The sequence below is a fragment of the Psittacula echo genome (assembly GCF_963264785.1).
Source record: "Psittacula echo genome assembly, chromosome: 9".
Classification (NCBI taxonomy): domain Eukaryota; kingdom Metazoa; phylum Chordata; class Aves; order Psittaciformes; family Psittacidae; genus Psittacula; species Psittacula echo.
Window position 1 is genome coordinate 16,776,585 of NC_137745.1, and position 19,994 is coordinate 16,796,578.

At 36.5% G+C, this 19,994-nt stretch overlaps 1 protein-coding gene across 1 annotated transcript in view; it reads left to right on the forward strand.

The window, feature by feature from the left end:
• CACNA1D (calcium voltage-gated channel subunit alpha1 D) overlaps positions 1-19,994 on the forward strand; it is a gene marked incomplete at both ends in the record, with an annotated part of 193,841 nt that overhangs the window by 81,523 nt on the left and 92,324 nt on the right. Inside the window, 2 exons of the mRNA XM_080625329.1 lie at positions 3,680-3,783; positions 15,778-15,947. Of these exons, the coding sequence (XP_080481455.1) occupies positions 3,680-3,783; positions 15,778-15,947 (274 nt within the window). The remainder of the gene's footprint in view (positions 1-3,679; positions 3,784-15,777; positions 15,948-19,994) is intronic.

Sequence of the window (19,994 nt, forward strand, 5' to 3'; positions counted from 1 at the left end):
TGCCAGAGCATATCCAAAAGTGGCATCTCGGGAGAATAAGTGTTTTCAAACACTTATCTGAGTAGTACACATCTACTGTTATGGTGTAACAGAATTAAGTGAATGAGAAGTACTTTGTCCATCATATCATCCATCTCATATGTCCTCTGGTTGATGTGATGGACAAACTAGTTAGAACTGAAATCCAAACAGTAAGACTAGATCTGGAAAAAGGCATGAAGAAAGGCAAGAAGGGTGGTACTTGAGGACATCTTTGCAATAGGTGTTATGGGTGTTAAAAGCTTAATGGACTCAAAAAGAAATGAGGCAAGTCCATTGAGAACCATTAAATATGACACCTTCTCTGGGATAGTACTTCCCTGAGACACAGAAGATGCATGTCTTGCAAGACATTTTGCTGAGGAGTTGGGACGTGATATCTCCTAGATTTCCTGGTGTTACTTGAGCATAATTCAGGGGCTTTTATTTTTTATGTTCTAGTTGCAACTTCCAATGCATCTGGGATTTATGTCTTTGTTAAGTCCTTATGCTGCACTTTGGGTAAGAAGTCAGCATTAATCCTTTCAACTGAGAACAGCTCATTTCTGAGGATGGAGATTTTCCTGTGCCCATATTAACCAAGCTCTGCCTCAAGTTTCAGTCAGAAAGCAAATTGACTCTTTTAATCTGTCTTTGATTGAAAATTAAAGAAAATGCCGCTTGACATGCATGAAATGAGCAGTGAAGCCTTCCAAAAAGGAGGGACTTCTTTTTATATTTTCAACTCTGGTATTAATGCAATCAGAAATACTACTTCATTAAAAGAAATTATGGTGCATTACTTGAATAGAGTTGAATTGTCTCTAGAAGTAAATAGTAAAATTCTTGACTGGATGCAGTTTCAGGCTGTTGCTTTTACAAATTTAATCTTAAATTGCTGCCAAGGTGTTCTACTAGATGAAGGGTTCCTGAATTTGGAATGCTTTTGGATGTGTTCAAAATCCACCCAAACCAAGGCATTTCTTCTAGCACTGGTTAGCTGCAGTTTCTGACTTTTGCATCACAGGGCATGATTCCTGGAAATATTTGGACTAAAAAATCTGGGTTAAAATCAAACTGCATGATTAAGAAGGAATTTTCCTATATAGTTATGCACTATAAAGTGGATCAAGGAAATGGAAATCACAGTTGCCAGTGCTAATATAGAGCCTTTATGATAGGTCATGGAAATTTCAGCTTTGCTCCTGAGTTACTAAGTTAGCACAATGCCTGGCTTCTTGCATATGTTTTCTCTGAGCAAAAAGAATGCATCAAGTTGGATTGCAGTATTTCCAGAGCTCTTTTTTTCCCAAGGTAAAATTGTAAATATTAACTTTTCAGGTTTTTCAAAGACATTTATAGCAGGAAAATGTTGGCATCAACACTGAAGGAATTTATGCCTTCACTCTGAAATCTGGTGATTTGCAAACAGCTGCTTACTAATAGATATAGTTCAGTTAGATGTAAAATGCATTCATATGTATTTGAAATTTGCTCTTAGGAGATATTGTTAGAAAAACACTTTGCCTGTACCATATGAATAATTTCTGTGATGCAAACTCAGTAATAAAATAATTATGAATATGCATTTAAAAAAAAAGTCAATTTTATTCCTAAACCTAAGGCCAGATGCCCACAATTGAAAATGTGCAAAGGGCTGTGTATAGTGAAACAAAGCTAAAATGTAGTCTGTACAGTAGGGTATTTTATTAAATACCTGAGTCTCTTTGTTTTTAAGAATTCTCAGATGTTGGGGACTTGCTCTGAAGGAATGGGCATAGGATGATAAAAACCAAAAATCTACGGTGTAGGCACTGTCCTTAGCGTAGGCACCTGCCATGCTAAGTATTGCTAAAAGTATTGCATAGGAGAATTTAAGTAGGTTGCTGTGATGGCAATGTTATGAAAGGCTTTGTTTTCCGTATGAATATGCTGTTGCAGAATGGGACTATGGAAATTAGGGATATTTTAAAATTGAAGGTAATAATCCCAGCCTTTCTGAATGACTATAACCCTTCTCCATTTTAATTTCTCCAAAATTATTTTTATTGAAATTAAAAGGAAAAAATGCAGATATATATTCAAGGTTTCTTTGTTCCTAGCAAATTGCAAAAAATTAAGTTACTTTTCAGTATCTCAGTTCAATTACTAAAGCATTTTAAAGGTGATACATAGATTATTTTAAAGGATGTATGAAGTTGTGTAAAATAATCTTCTTTGGTTACTTGAGAAGTTTTGTCAGCTAGTATAAAGTGGCATTATTACAGATCACCATTGAAGAGTTGTGCCTATGGGCCTTACCCTGCAAAGACTTAATGCTTGTGCTTATAGCTAACCGTCCATAGGGCTACCTTGCAGAAACTGAGATTATAATGCATTTTTAAAAGATAGCAGAAAAAATAAGACCTACAGTTTGCAAAACATGTTTTCCCATGCTTAATATGTGTGTTATAACAGAGATGTTAAGGATAGGAGTCAAACTTGGCTATCAATACAGCTCAAAGCCTAATCCAAAATTTCAGATATAACAAACAGCAGCATTCACAAAAGAGGAAAAAAGTTAGCCCAAGGATTGCTCTAAAATTCCATATTTTCCATTTTTGTTTGCTGAATTTTCATGGCTAAAAAGCATCTTATGAAAATTATCATGCAAACCTGTCAGTATAAACAAAAAAGGCAGAATAATTCCTCTCCCACAGAAACATTTCCAAGAAGGTCCAAGTTGGAATTATTTTTGCAACTTAACAAAATATCTTTTAGCACCTGAATGCTACACACAGAACCAATTTCCTTGTGTTTTAAAATGCCTGTTTTTCCAAATAGGCCTTTCTAAATTTCCATAAATATGTTTAAATCCATTGTCTGGTGGGTATAAGAAACTCACAAAGTAGAGGCAGTGGAAAAGGTCTTCATAGAAAAGCTTATGTGTCTATAAGGAGCGTATTTAACACTCAGTTACTTCAACCTTACTTAAAAAAAAAAAAAACCAGTAACAACTTTTTAAACTCAATTTAACCTTGTTCTTCATATTTTTTGGTTCAGAAATTTCTGGAGTATTTCCATGTTTCCACTATGTTTCTCAAATTTTATTTCAGTTTTTCATTTTCCTAAAATTGTGTTTGTTTTTTATACAAATTCATTCTCATTTGTTTCTTTTTGAATTAATTTTAAATGTCTGATTGCATCCAACTGCAGTTATTTCAGGGAAATAAAAATTTAAATTCCACGTTACAGAAAAAATAAGACTGCTTGTACTATTGAGATGCATATTACTGTTTCTTTTCTCAAAGGATCGTTCATACAGCTAGGATGTTGAAATATGATTTTTAGTTCTACATATATTTTGTAAGTATAATTTTAATTAGTGAGATCTGAAATTTAATTCATGTTGCAGGTGTTAAAGAACAGAACAGTTGAGGTGCATTTCTTTTTGATAATTTTGATCTGAATGCTAGGTTCATTCAGTATTTTGGTTTACAGTATGTATTAGAAATGCAAAGTGAATGTGGCCAGTGCCTTCTGTCTTGTATTGTTCTTCTCTGAATAATGCAGGAATGCATAGAATGCTATCTTACCTGAATGATTACATTCTCTTTTTCTCTAACTCTTCATTGCTATTACTATAGTGATCTACTCTATAAGATCATCTTATTTCTTGCAGATGAATGATGCTATGGGATTTGAATTGCCATGGGTGTATTTTGTCAGTCTCGTCATCTTTGGGTCATTTTTCGTACTAAATCTTGTTCTTGGTGTATTGAGCGGGTAAGCATACACCTTTTTCATCATGAAGGCAGAGTCCTGAATTCAGTTGCCATGAACACACAGGTTATCTTATGCAGGTGAGACTTCAGTTATGATGACATCTTTTAATAAGCCTCTATTTCTTCCTCCTCTGATTAGAACAAACGATTTTCTGTAGCTGTCAGATAAATAATATAAAAATACCAAAACTGGAGTTTAGACATATCAGTATATATTCATGTCCATTCTTGTGGCCTAATTATAATAATTCTTCTGAAATTATTTAGATGTTATTTTAATTAATCTTCTAAGGCATCACATCTACAGATAATTTGGGTAAGTAAAGCAATTAAACAAATGTTCATTGATTATTTTATTTTTGAGACCTGAGTAAGCCTTAAACTTTGCCTTGAAACCTACGTGATCTGGCAGCTGCAAAAAGGACTCTGCTGTTTAATGAATGACTGAATCATAACTTATTTCCTTACATTTTACAGGTAAATGATGCAATAGGATGTGAATGGCCATGGATCTATTTTGTTAGTCTTATCATCCTTGGCTCATTTTTCGTACTTAACCTGGTTCTTGGTGTACTTAGTGGGTAAGCAGTTGAGTTAACATTGTGTATGCTACTGCTACTTGTTAAGATGGCCTCTGCATTTACTCAAGCTTCTCAGTGATGGCTTTTTTGCATGCACTTAAGATTCTTATGTCATCCTACCAGTGTTTGCTCTTCTGACTGAACTGTGTGATTCTAGTGCCTGTATCTGTCTGACGTCACGTTCACCATGCTTGCCAAAAATATTCATTAAATGAGGCAGTAATCTCCTTATTCTGTAATATTCCACCAGGGAGAAATATTTTTTAGCATCCCAAGAAGTGATACACCTGTGCAAATGTTCTCCCCTATAGTTACAGACAAGTTTACTTTTCTGAAAGCCCAACTTTTGCTTTTTTTCAAATATCCATAAAGTAGTTGAAGTGGTTTTGATGTTTACCAGTCACATTGCATAATATTTTTAATAGGTGCTTCAACATCTGTCTTATAGAAAGAATATGATGAGGTTACGTTGACACAGTATTTACTGCTTCCTGAATTGTTGAGCTGTGTACTGCTGTGACAACCTGCACGAGCAAGCTGATATATTTATCAAGTATCAATTATATATTTGTCAGTGGGAGGTTGTCACAGCTTTCTGTTGGTTTATGTATGCCAGACTCCAGCCTAGAACAGGTGTCAATGGTAGCTGTATAATGTGGTTTAAACTTTAGTTGATGGTTACAGTTGCAAAGTTTTCTTCTTACAAAGAAGGTAACCTTACCATGACAGGTTACAACTCCACTGCTTTCGCCATATCCTGGTTTCTAACAAACTTGAGAGTAGGGGATTTCAGGACAATGGTGAAGATATTTTCTGATAAATGAAAGAACCTGCTAGCATTTGAATACATAAAAAAAATTGCTATAATTGTAATTGTTAGCTTTTAGTTATGTACCATTGTTCTGGCAAACTTAGGTGAGTTTTGCCATCTTTGTTAGCCAACAGAGAAATCCCTTGCATAGAAAGTAGCCTGACACTGTAGTTGCTGGTGTCATCAGACTGCTGGTTGTGTGTGCAGCCCTATTCATGGGTTTGCCACAGTACGTAAGATTTGAGAGGAATACTAATGCACTATTGATAACTATGTTACAAGAGTGTTCTTATCTGATGAGTGGTTTTATACTTTTTTAAAATCATAAGTCATTTATCTGTGATAGATTACTCTTACACACAGCAAACTGGGGAAAACATGCTTCTACCTTACCATCAGAATTGCTTTATAAAGCAGATGTCTAATAAAAGCATAGAGGTAGTGCTAAAAACATATTGCTGATTTCTGAATTTAATTTCTTCCTTGGAAGACCTACCCTGTGAAGTCTGATTTATACAGTTGTATTGGCTCTCTTTTATCCAGGGACAAATGTGTAAACTATTGCAAAACTGCTGCCTAGCTTTGATGTCATAGCCATACTGAATGAACAAAAGAGGGAGAAGGATAGATAAGTGAGGGTAGTTGCTGTGGAATTTAGTTCTTCTTTCGATACTGTTACCTAACATTGCTGTGTGACTAGACTTCCCACGGAAGTCATTAGAGGATTAAGTTTTCACAGTTCCTTTCCCTGGCCCTTAAGAAGATCGCAAGCAGCAATTAGTTTTCTTCCTGTTGCGTGAAGGTTTCCTGGGGTAACAGTTAACTTAGATATTCCCCTTTTGTTTTTAAAAATAAGTTGTGGGGAAAGTAATGCCAGATTTGGCATTTTGTTGCACAAGTTCACTTCTACTGAAGCCTTGGAAATGTAGAGAGACCCTCACATCTAAGCTTTACATTTGACTTAGTACATTTAAAATACTTTAGGAGGTTTGCAACATTATCGTATGTATGATATTTCTTGGAATATGGAGTTGTTCTTTAGCTCCTGCTACAATACAAGGAAGAGGTGCCCCCCTTGTCAGCAGTCAAGAAATTACCACTGATTTCTAGGCATTGCTTAATGTGTAGAGATCTGATGCTCTTCAGAACCCTTGGCTTGCTTTCGATTTCCACCAAATAGAAGTGACAGTGCTGAGTGTGACGTGAACTCTCCTCAAATTCCTAAAGTCGTTAATTCCTAAAGTTATTTTCTGCCATAGTGGCATCTAACTGTAGTGCCACTTGAGCTCTCAGGGTGCCTGATGAATTTTTTGAATCCATGTTTGCCCTAAATTCACAGAAGAGCCTTCCTAACACTCCAGTTTTTTGATTTCTATGCTGAAGAAAGTTATACCAGTGAACTGAGATATGTGATATATAAATATCACCGATGATTGACATTGAAAGTGGAAAGAGAAAGGAAAAGAGAGTGTGCCTAAAATATACCTATCATACCAAACTAATCTTTGGTATGTAAGTGAAGAAAATGTCCTGGCATACTTGTTCAAAACTCTGACAAGGACCAGTGTGGATTACTGTTACACTGATTTATTTTCATCATTAAATGCCATTTGTATATAAATAATGAACATTTCCCACATACTTTATATTTAGACCTCCATGTCTGAATTTCATGGGTAAAAATCATGTACTGGTAAAACCCTATGAATGTGTTTGTATTCCTTAGTAGACAGCTTATATTTTTCATTCTGAGGCAGGCATTGAGTATGTAATGTGCATTCTTTGGTTTTTATTGAGAGTTACTAGCTTTTACATTTTATGCTCTTCAAATCATATCATGAAACTTGGTTTATGATAAATCTATGAGAAAAAAGTTAAATTTTACTAAACCAATTGAACTTCAAGAATGCAAAAATTATGCCAACTGACTTGAACAGCATGGCTTTGCATACAGATCTTGGAAGGAGAATCTGAATGCCTAATACACCTTTTCTGTATGAAAGTGTTACTTCCTGTAATATCAAGTTATGCCATGTACATTTAAATCTGTCTGCTGTTTTGATCCGTTTGTGGTTTTAAAATAGTCATTCTCTTTGCACTCCTTTGTTACTCTGTGACCATCTGCCCCTTCGTATTTCTGTAATGCCTCTTGTGCACTGCATGTTTGATGTATTTAGATACTGTACAAATGAAAGAGAATGATGATTTGGGAGATGTTTTGTTTTACATCTAGCCGTTTCTGAAGGTGAGTATTTCCTGGTGATCAGTGTCAGTTTTGCCTGCTGAAGGTGACCTTCTTAAAAATAGAGTTCATGTTTTCAATAGGAGATGTATAAAGTAATAGAAAAAATATATGTATGGAATCTGCATGTGGGAGATATATTGATTTCTGCATGGGAGCTGACTGTGTAGATTAATTTCTAAATATTCTCCTGAATAGCAAAGATGGAGAGAATTCATAGGCTTGAGGTTATTCAGCTTTTTATAAATACTTTTTTACCTGTACTAGACACTAGCATTATTCACATTATTCTCAAAGGGAATTCTCAGTTGAAAAACTATTGCAGTTTGCAGGAGTCTACAAGAAAAGGCATTCTGGAAAAAGACTCCAGGTCAAGTTTTAGAAATGGTTCCAGATCCAGCTCAGGCCCTAGTGACATCTAAGAAATTATGGAGCCAGCTTTAAAAAAGACACCAGAAATGGTTCCAGCTCCAGCAGTGATCTATACAAATTGTCAGCCACAGAGATGCTCTCCAGCAATTGGCTCCAGCATCAGCACTTGAAAGGGACTGTGAGACAAACACCTCTATATCAGCTTTAGTAAAGGCCTCTCCAAGAAGCTTCAGAAAGGGCCATGGGAAAGGGCTCCAAAATGTACTCTAAATCCATCTCCAAGAAATGGCTGGGCAATCGAACTTAGATTCAGCTCTGGAAAATAACTCAAGAAACGGCCCAAGTGCCACTTTGGGAATGGGTGCTAAAATTGGCATAAGATCCATTTCTGGGAAGTGCTCTAGAGATGGCTTTAGAGCCAACTATAGATGTGGCTCTAAAAAAGGGCTCTAGTGATGACTCTTGGTCCAGTTTCAGCAGAAGGTTCTGAAGAAGGCTTTAGCTCTGGCCTAGGAAAAAAATTTGACAAACAGCTCCTCCCTAAACATATTAAAAAAAAGGCTCTGGATCCAGCTCTGGAAATGTGTTTGGAAGTGTGGTTCAAAACATCTGCTGGTTGGTAATTTCTTTCAGTGTAGTGAATTTCCTAGGAATCTAGCTGGATACCTAAAATTGTCAGCTGATCTTACATAGTAAGACAGTATTTTCCGATTCTTTCAGTATTTAGAAATACAGAGCGAAATACTTGCAGATATGGAAAGCGGCCGTAGATGTATTCAGATTTTTTTGCAATGTCATTATCTTAAGCTGGTTTGCACTTTGCTCATTCATATTACAAATTTAAAGCTGTATGTGGCTCTGAATAATTGTTTTAGTTCCATAAATGGCAGGGAGATCATGACCTAGTCACACTCTATTTTGATGGCTATGTCTTTGAGCCAGCAGCAGGGAGTGGGTTCAGTCTGTTAGAGATCACAGAGCAACTTTTTTTCCTCTGTAAAAATTCCTTTGGTATGATGCAAGGATTAGGCAGTGCATCTCTGAGGCAGTTTCATACTTGATGGAATGGCACAGAAGTTGCCACTGAGGAGCTGCCCACCAGTTCTAGCTCTGTGGAAGGTGGTGGGCAGCTTCAGGAGCCTGCTTTTACCTGTAGCTTTGGCTATGCACAGTTTTAGTTAACAGCATAAACTGCTCTTGTGTTCTTCAAAGTCATGAAATACTAGGCATGGAAATTGGGACCTGGGGACAGGCCTCCTCCAAATATTCCAGACTAAAAGACCGGAGCGTATCATGACTACTGGTGCAAGGAACAGTGAGCTGAAACCAGAAATTTAAGTTAGAAATTGTAAAGTTAAGTTTATTAGAAAGTTAACAAATAAAACTAAACCTTAGGAAAGGGAATTGAGAGATAGTAATCCATATGAAGAATCTTTAAAAGTGCATTGAAAATTGAAATAAATATGCCAGTAATTCAGCATGCGTTAAACTGTTTTCCTACAAACAGAGAAAATAATAAATTACAAAACTTCATAACTTACTTATCAAGAGGCATGGCTTTTAATGATGTATGATGATCTATTCCTGAAGTTTCTATTCCTTATCATTAGAGGATGGTTTCTGCTGAATGGATGGTTTCTGATGGCATTTTCTGCTCAAGGCATTAGTATTTCTTTGGGTAGTCTTGGGAACAAATAAGACCTTTCAAACACACTTTAATAAATCTCTGTAAGTTGAATTATTGCCCTGCTAAAGGACACCAAAGCATAAGCTTTGACATGTTCTTATATGCATCCTCCTACATGGAAGTCTTGCAGGTTACTAAGAGAATGTATTTTTTTTCATTTCCTTTTTCCCCACAGTATTATTGGCAATATATGTACATAATTCTAAAAGCTAAGGGTATATGTAGTTATCCATGCTAGTCTCATGGCAGTATCTGTCAGTTAATGTCATATAAAATATGTTGGCATGGATAAGCTGTACACCTAAGAACTGTTTTCTACAGTATATATGGAAAAAAAAACATCAAAAAAGACTTTTGAATAATGAGACACCAAATAGAAACCAGCAGTGAACTGTCATCCGTAGTCTTTCAGCAAAAGGGAAATGAACTGGTTTTGACAGTGTTCCTTTTCACAGCTGAGGGAAGGCTTAGTCAAAAAAAAAAAAGTTATGGATAAAAGTGTAACTCCCTCCCTATAAACAGAATATATGTTTAAAATTAAGAGAAAGACTTGAGCTCTAGGTCTCAGCAGGTTATGAGCTAAAGGAGGTACTTTTGATTGCTGCATGGCTGGTAAAAACAGAACTCAAACATAAATAGATACAAACCAAGGAAATACTATCTTTGATTGATCAATCACATACACTAATAGTGAATAATCAGCAGATACTGCTGTCTACAGCAGTAACTCTTATCAACTGCTTTAGACAGAGACCACTAAAGTCAATGGGAGTAGTACGGTACACTTGAATAAGAGCTTGAAAGGAACTGATTTTATTTCAGTCATTTGAACTTATCACACAAAGGCTTCTTAGGGATTAGTCTTGTGAGATATGAGCTCCTGTCAGGTAACAAATCACATCAGTTCCAAAAAAGACAAAAATGTGTTGATCACATGTCACACTGGTAGGGTGCACACCATGATGGTGGGGTGAACACACTCTGGGGTATGGTCCTATGCTCAATACTGCCAGTTCTTCCTCTAAAAAAATCTAGTGTGTCCTGCACCAAACAGATCTCTGCTCAGGACAGAAGCACATGTTAATATGCAGATATAATAACAGACTGAAATATCAGATCTCAGCTTTGTTGCTCTATCGGATTGATCCTTATCTTGCTGTTCCCACAGATGATCTTGTTGCATTCATGTGCACCCTGGCACAATAATGCTGTACAGTCCCTCTGCTACACAGAGGTTGTGCTGGAGCCTTTCAATATACATTTTGTCAGTTGCTAGTGAACTATACGGAAATAACTGTGTAGGTAATATCATTTTGCATTCCCTCATCAAGAACCCCATGATTCTTGCTTAAGGAAAATTCCTGCTAGGACTTTTTTGTGCTGCAAAAATAATTCTACAGTGTCCAGCCTATGAGTTTTTATTATTTCTAAAAGAAGGGGTAACACCGAGGTACACAAATCTCCAGTAATTAAAAGATATGATGTTACTTAATCTTTTTTATGTCTCTCTACATCTGTTACACATTACACCCAGCTGTGAGCCGTTGTCCATGCTTATCTGTATGGTTTAATCAGTTTGAGTTCTCTGCTTCTGCTAATTTATTGGTTGGTATGGTTACTGGAGTGCGAAACCTCTTCTGTGAGTCTGGTGGCCAACACTGTACTTCTGTGAGTACATTTTTGTTATTATGTGATTGTTCTCTGTGAATAAATGTGAGTCTAGGATGTCTGGATGACAGTTCTACATATAGCACTAGCATAACACTTTCCACGTACCAGACCCTGTGCGCAGTAAGTTGCACACTGCAGTAGATGAATTCTCTCTCACTGTTTTTGCAGTGACACAAAAAGGTGGTAATATGGCCAATGAAGAATTAGTGTCCTGGTTTTGTATTTAGATGTCTAAGGCAACTGTTAATTTCCTATCATCAATGCCTAATGATGCACGGAAGATACAGGAAGTCATGTTGCTGCCCCCTTATGAAGTGTCCAGCTTTTGGCATGGAAGAACTTTGAGCTGATGGAAGGCCAGTATAGGTGTCTACATAGTTATTATGTCCATGAATTACAGAGAGAAGAGAGAGTATACCAGATAAATTTAAGAAAACTTGGATTTTTGGTTAATATTACTCTTCCTCAAGTTAAGGTGTGAGAACTGGAGAGCTGTAACTGAGTCCCAGTAGCACTCTCTGCTGCCAGCTCTGTCCTGTTGCATCGAGCCATTCCCAGCTGATGCATGCCAGCAGGAGTTATTTCACTCTCTTGGAGAAAAAAGGCCTGGCATGAAAACAATAGCCTCAGTCTATTGAAGCAAGAACTCAAAACCTGCATTTTATATGCTTCTTCCTCAACGACCATTGATGATGATGGTCTTGTGCTTAAACAGGAAACTGAGATCATCTTTCTTCAAGGAGACAAGGAATTTTTTGGCAATAGACCTAAAACTTGCATATTATATAGTAGCTTAGTTATCACTAAACATAAGATTATGTAGGTAAGTCTCCATATAATGCTTTATTTTGCAAGTGATGTCTCCTTTCTGCTGCAGGTGCAATTGACTGAGTTATTTACACTGTGGCTGCAATTTGAAGCTTTACTTAGTTTACAGGATATTGTCATATACTGTGATTTTTATTCATACTTAACTAGATCCAAATTAGTCTGGCTAGGGCTGGGTCATCTGATTTTTTTTGCATTTGCAGTGAAATAAAAGCCTGAATTGTCTCCATCTAAGTAGCAATAGACTGTTTTGAAGAAAAGATACTTTTGAATGCAAACAGGTAATTATACAAGGTGTTGTTATACAAGTTGTGCAGGTCTCCTTTATAATATTCCTCAGAAGCAGAGATTTGCAAAAAGCTCTTTTGTAGCCCTGCTAGCCTGAAGTCTCGATTTTGAAGCATATTATTCTTTAAAATATGAGACAGTAGTAAGCTTGCTTTTTCTAGTTATTGAAATAAGGACAAAATATATTCACAGAGTCCTATGCTTTATGAAAACAACTTAAATCATTGTTATTTTCAAACTGACATTTTAAGGGAATATGCCTGATATTCGTTTCACAAATGCTGGTGTCAAATCAGAGTAGCTCCTCAGGATTTGTCAGTTTGCAGCTTGGGTGGAGACTGGCTTAAATCACATTTAGGGGAGAGACCCTTACAAATGCTAGCACAGTCACAACAGCCCTTTGAATACAATTTTTGTCATTTTAGTTAATGAACTAGTCCCCCCTTCCCCAATGCGGGCTTTCAAATGCCAGATCCAGGTCATTTTATCAAGCCAGAAAGAAATACATATTTTGAAGTTTGCTCTTAGCACAGATATTTGTGTGATCAAACATTTGCAGAGCTTTACGTCCTCTTACCACAATTAGTGTGCCACTTCCGAAGCCTATCAACTTCATAGGCTCCTGGGCTGAGTTTTGGGTTGATGACAGTTAGGGAGGCCAGTTCAGGCCATTAGTCTAACCATGTCATACCTGTGCTGCTTACATAGCCAACAGCTTTTTCTTTCTGCCCTGCACCAAGCCATGGCCATGAAATGCTGCACAAGCAGCTGTCTCGTTCCTCCTTCCAGGTGATGAGCACGTGTCTACATATCTTTTGTCTACATATTCAAATATCTTGTTGTCTAAATGTCTTTGTCAGAAGCTTTAAAGAAGCAATGTCTCTCCCTCAGCTCACCCCCATCACCTTTTAAAAATAACTTCGTGTTTCTTGTGGGAAAAATAATTAAAAAAAGCTTTTGTTCTGCTAGCAAGAAACTTGTTACATTCCAGTTCCACTTAATTCCACTTTCTTAGTCATGGTATTTCAGCAAAAGGAACAGGTACCCATGTATGTCTGAGGACTGTCACTTTATTGTGACTGTGATAGAAAAAAATACTATAGAGTCAGATTCCTTTTCCACCTAAAGAAAATGCAGCCTTCTCAGGTTCTTACAGTCAGGTTTTACAGAGAAAAGTAAAGATTTTAAATATCATGGATCTTCCCCTACAGATAAATTGCAGCAGCATTTAACAAAACAATGTCTGGCTTGCATGCTGGATTGAAGGTCATAGTTATCTGTGTATATAAAAATCTGTGTTTAGTTCATTGTGTGCAGCCATTTTAATGTGGTTGAAGTTAAAAGGTGGTTCTGTCATGGGTGAAGTGCTGTGGAAAGTATCAGCCTTGCCAGCTGTTGCATTTTGAAATAACCTTTCACTTCACTCCATATAACAGCAGCTTTCATTTTACTTTAGCCCCACACATCACTTATCCTTCACCCTAATGAAAAACACCCAAAGGACTTAACTGAACAAACCACGAACAAGCCAGCAAAGCTTGTTACGTCTGATTTCCCACTATGCCAGGATAGCTCTCTTTTCAGAGAATGCTGCCTATGGAATAAGAGTCACAAGTATGTTGCCTCAGTCATATGTGAAGGACAGTCTGTTCTCTCCATGGGGAGCTTAAACCCAGTATTCCATAAACCAAACAAATTTTTCAGGCTTGTAACATTGAGTATTGTAACATCATGAGCATTTTTGTGATAATATGGCTTTTGGAGGACCTCGTCCTTGAATGCTAGGTGAAGGGTAGCAAATGCAAAACAAGCACTGGCATTCTTCAGATCGTTGCAGTGCCATCAGATGAAACAGGGTTATCTCCACGTGTCAAACTGAATTTTTGTTGAATGAAGTCCTTTGCTGTAAAAGGTGTAGTGCCTGCCTCTTAGCTTTTGCAACAGAAAGCTTTTTAGCTTCTGCAACATAACATTCAAAATAAACCAACAAACAACCCAAAATCTGTATGATTACATGTAAAGAGCTTAACTTTTAGATTTACTAATGTCAAAGCAGAAATTTATTTATTAGAAGATGTTTGAAGACTACAAATAATATAATAGAAATAAAAAAGCTTGGAGAGATTATATCTTTGCAATTCCAAATAAGTAATGTCTGCCACTAAACTGAAACACTATGTTGAAAAATTGAGACTCCACTCTGTATTTTGTTAGCAGGGCAACATCATGTTGATAGCTCTGTTCAAGTTGTTAAAGCATTTTGCACATCTTACGCTAATTTGCTAATATTTTTCCTCTTGAAAAAGGATACATTGAGCTCTTTAATAAATTTCCCCTTCAGAGGGAATAGTTTTCAGGTGAAAGTTCACGAAAAATAAAGGGTTGCAAATTCTTAGTAAATGAAATTATGATAGCCATTCTTTAGGTTAATTTCAGCCCTACTGCAAGATTAACAGGTTAATCACAAGCTTCAATCTGAATACTGAATTGGTGCACAGTTACGACACAGTTCCAAAAGGTGCTTCCCTACCCCTAATCATATGTATTGATACTTGGATAAATTGGACAATGTTTGATCCTTCTAGTGGAGTTACACATTTGGAGCTATGTATCACATCATATCTGTACCAATGTTGGTCACCATGTGAAATAAGCTGGTGCAAGAATTTACTTGATAATTGTGTTTCAATTATCATTATCATTAAGGGAATCATAGATTCATGGGGTAATTCAGTTTGGAAGAGACCTCAGTAGGCCATTTTAGTCAACCTCTTTCTCCAAGAGCATGACTTAATTATTTTAATTATCATTCCATGATAATTTAAGCGTTGTCCCAAATAATGAACTGGACAGACAGTAAAATACATTGTCTCACTGCCCGAGTCTCAGGACAGAGTTCAATTTACATAAAAAGATGTGTTTCTGATCTGCAAGAACAGGGTTTCTAGGTTCTGTTACAGAAAGCATAAGGGTGAAACATCCAGATATCAAGCATCACAGGTGTGTCTATGCATGAGATAATTAAGAGAGAGCTTATTAGTAGAATTCTGTGAACCATGCACTGAAATAAGTATGTGCTGACATGGTAAATAAACTGTGGCTGGAAAAGGAAGTATTGTAGGAGTAGATGCTGGAATTTCCTTTTCACTGAATATAATACTCAGTTCTCGGAAATGACTTCATTATTGCAAGTTAATTTCTCTTTGTAGCTATTGGGTAAAACTGGGTTTAAAATCTGTATAGATGCACAGATAACTAAATGAGAACAGGGGGCACACACTCACTTATTCTCAGTTAAGTCATAAAATCTCTGAAAGTTTTGATGGGATGTGATAGGGATTTCCCATGACTTCTTTGCACCACTGTCTTGTTTTCAAAGAAGCTCTCAAATCTTCAGTGTAACTTACTCAGTTTATTGTCTGTGTCTGTCTGTTCTTCTGCATTGTCAAGACCTAGATCAAAATGCCCAGGAGTTTGACAATCAGTATTTTTTCTGCTTTATCTGAATTTGATAGAGAATTTTCCAAGGAAAGAGAAAAAGCCAAGGCCCGAGGAGACTTTCAGAAGCTACGTGAAAAACAGCAGCTTGAAGAAGATCTGAAGGGATATTTAGACTGGATTACACAGGCAGAAGACATTGACCCTGAGAATGATGAAGAGGTTGATGAAGAAGGCAAGCGGAACAGTACGTGTTCATTACTCTCTACTACTTCCGTGTGGGACAGTGTGACTGCTTTTAAGGGTGTTACACTGGGGTGAACGCAGCCTGGCTAATGTCACTTTCTGATTGTCAGTTTGCAAAAGCATTTGTTAGCAGAACAATCATTGTCTGTTAATATGTTGAAACTTAGTCATAGAAGATAATCCAGAATCTGCCAACAAAACTCTGCTCTGTGCTGTTAATGTGCAAATCATTGTCTGCACCCAGTCACTACTGAGACTTAAAACCTTTGCTTTACTTGTGTTACGTAAAAAGTTAGTGCATACAAGCTACATGCCACTAAGTATAATTGTCAATTCTTAGTGAAGAAGAATGTGTTTACCTGTAGGTGCATGCAATAGGAATAATAATAATTATATAAAAAGCTTAAAAAATATGGTCAAGACATAACCTATTGCTAATAGTGAAGGAGATTTTTGGGGAGTTTTGGGGTTTTTTGGTTGTTTTTTTGTTTTGTTTTGAGCTTTGAAGTAGAGAAATTACATTCTCAATCTTTCTGATTTTCAAGAGGACTATTTAAAATCTCTTTTACTAGATGTATTAAAAGAGTGTGAAATGAATGAGATCCTGTGGGATTTTGGTCTGACACTAAGAAGTATAATTACTGCTTACTTACAATGTATTTATTTGACAGTAGTGTATAATGTATTATGGGAAAAGTAATTTGTGCTGTAGTGGCCTTCTAGTGCTTTTGACCTGAGTCGTAACATAAAGGAACAAGCTAGTTTCATGATAACTGCGACAACTGTAAAAATTATAATTGATTTCTCTATTACAGAAATTTTGAGTAAAAGCAGTGTTTTAATGATAGAATTTAGGAGGCTATTTTAGCCTCTTCACCAAGTGTACATAGTAGTAGTTACAATTTGCATGAGAAATTTTAGTGATGTATATAAATGAGAATATGGATTGAGAATGTTGTTTGTGGTTTATGATTTAATACTAAATGTAAGATTAAAGTCCAAATTTCACTTTATGTACTAATGCTATACAGCATTATGATATGACATTCATCTTATTATTCATCTTATATGACACTCTAGAAAGTCATAGTATTTTTTCATTTAGATACCATAAGTATATGTAAGACAAAGCATCTATAAGTGGTTGGTCAAAGGCAACTCAGAATATAATTTTCTGTGTTGAATACATTAATACTGTTCTTATAATGCTGTTAATTTATCATTAACTGTTCTTTCAAACCACAGTGCTTTTCAGAAGTAGTAAAAAGTGAAAATTATGCAGTTTGATGCTGAGGTATCTGTTTAAAAACTTATCTCTGTCTTGCATGTAGTTAAGTTACTTTTAAAAATTCTATGGTTTTGAGTTTCAGAATTTTATTAGACCTTTAGTTCATGATAAAAGCAGGGTATGAATTTTTGTTGCTGACTGGAAGGAAACAAAGATTTTATGAGAGGCTGGAAGGCAACTTGTGGGTTGATGTTGATGCCAGCATCACCCAAAAAGGAATAATTTATGTCTATGTGAAAACTGTAACACAGAGTTTTTATCTAGAGCGGAGCAAAAAAAGCCAAAGAATTTACTACGCGTTGTTGTTGCTACTGATATTGTATGGGAGGGTTTGCGTATCAGTATAAAATCCTAAGACTGAGAAAAAAAAGGTTGCACATTTTATTGAGTAAATACCCTTTGTACAAGACTGCCATGAAGGATTGTAGCTGATGCTGAATTTGTACAGAGCATTGGGCAGCCATCCCGTCAGCTCTGGTGCTGATGGACTTGGTTTGTAAGACTGCAGGTCAAATCCCAGGAATTTATTGCATCCTGTTCAAACTGGATGTGTGTTAACATGCTGCAAAAGAACCATTTGCTCCAGCATTCCTGAAAGAGCTTCTAGGTTATACAGGTCTTTCATAAATTAAAAAATGCATGTTTCTAATGTCATGTTTGAGAGAGCTTTGGGCTCTAAAATGTTAACTTAGACATAATTTTAGGGTGAGAGTTGGAGGAGACTTACAGAGTAAAACTAGGAGAAGGAATGTAATTACAAGAGCTTTAGAACAATCCCAAGAATTTATTTTCAGGTATGCATATGTATTTAGAGTGGGAATTTCCAGCAAAGAGGCAATCTCCTAGCACTCTTCTGGGTTTGTGCACATGTGCTTAAATATGTGGCTTGGAATTTCATTTTTATTATCAGCTGCAACAGGGTGTAAAGGAAGAGTTGCTGAATTACTCCACTTCTTTGCATTCCAGACATGCTCTGCTGCATATCACATGGCATGGGGAGGTAGGATGAGACGCATTACAAGGTGTCCATCCATTTATTCCATGAAAAGCTTTTGGGTTAGGAACATAGTTGTAATAATGTGCTACCTGTTTTAGAATGAGGTGAAATTTAGCAAGTTATCACCAGGTTAATGATCTTGAGTAGTAAGCCTGGAAAATATTCGAAATACAGTGGTGATGTGTTTCTAGAAGCGTATTTGAAGCACAATGCAGGGCTGGGTCCTAAGACAGGCAGAATAACAATTTGCAGGCTTCTGGGCAGCTGTGTCCCTACTTTGAGTACCTAGACCTCTAGATAATGAAGATTGCTGATTTATTGTGATGGAAGATCACCATAATGCTCTTCAACGATGTGGAAGAGCTCTGGGTTTAGGATACAGAAGATCTCTCTATGGCAGGAAAAGGTACATATTTCAAAGGCTGTTAAATCAGTGATTAATAGGTTCTTACGTAATACTTTAAAAGTGTAATTTAGGTTTCTGCAACCCAAGCATTTTAAAATTTCTAACCAGAGAAGCCATTAAGTCAAATGATTTGCATATGAACCCTCTGTATTCATAAATCTCTGTTGCTGATAGTGGGCAGGAATTCAGTGCTGTTGAATAATGGAATACCTTTTAACTACTAGAATTGTAAATATGCCTTTAGTAAAAGTGGTAAGTTTTTATAATGAAGCAATAACTAGTTACCCGCAGGTCAATGAAAAAACTTCCAGTGACTTCAAAGCATTGTGAATTTAGCTCAAAATGCAAAAATCAGCGAGAGGTGAGGGGCTGAACTCTGAGCAGTTGTGCTGCCGGTAATTTCGATTGGTTTTGCCTAACCTTGCCTGTATGTATGGCCACTTTTTTATTTTTTTTGCGTTGCCACTGCTGCCATCTACTGTGTCCCTGCTGGGATTACATGTGTTTAACACGAAGGGGTTACACTGGCTGACTTAATGGAAGAAAAGAAGAAAAGCAGGCTTAGATGGTTTGGCCGTTCTTCCAATAAACATGGTAAAAAATGGTCGGATTTGCAGTTGAACTTTCTTTTGTGCTAATACTGCATTTGATGTGTGAGGTTTTGAAAGCACACATCATATGTGTTTTCTACCACAAAGGCATATACATCTTTGGCATGTAGATTCTGGTGCATGCAGTCCTGCTGGTTTAAATGCATGTTTGAAATACACTGGTGCTGCTGCAGTGCTCTACCTTCCTAAAGCATAGGCTTTAATCTGTTCCAGTTTCCACTGATGTGTTTTTGTCTGACTGTTCTTACTGAAGCATAGGTTTTCTTTTTTCAAAAATCTATTTTAAATTCACATGTTAAGTAATGAAAGTATTTTACATACTTTATAAGCTTAGAACAGTGTGATTATAATATTATTTATTTATAATACTTCTAATGTAGAATCTAAGAAAACATAACAGACTTTTAGTATGTCTCTTCTTGTTGTTGATGGTTTTGTTTCTGTAATTCTTTCCCACCCACAATGGAGATGGATAGGGGTTTTAGAGTACAATAGTTATTTTCAAATCTTGCAGTCTTTTAATACTGGTAAACATATTGCTTTGACAAGTAGGAGGTCCAGTTTTAATCCTACCTACAACAAAGTTATTGCAGCACCTGAATTTCTTGCTGTCCTAAGAGTCAGTATTGTGGCTCAGGTTGAGGCTGACAAATCTGATCCAGTTACTTTAGGGAATGCAGAATGTTAACTTAGAAATTGCTAGGACCCGATGGACTCATTTCTTACAAATACTGAGTGTGCTTGAA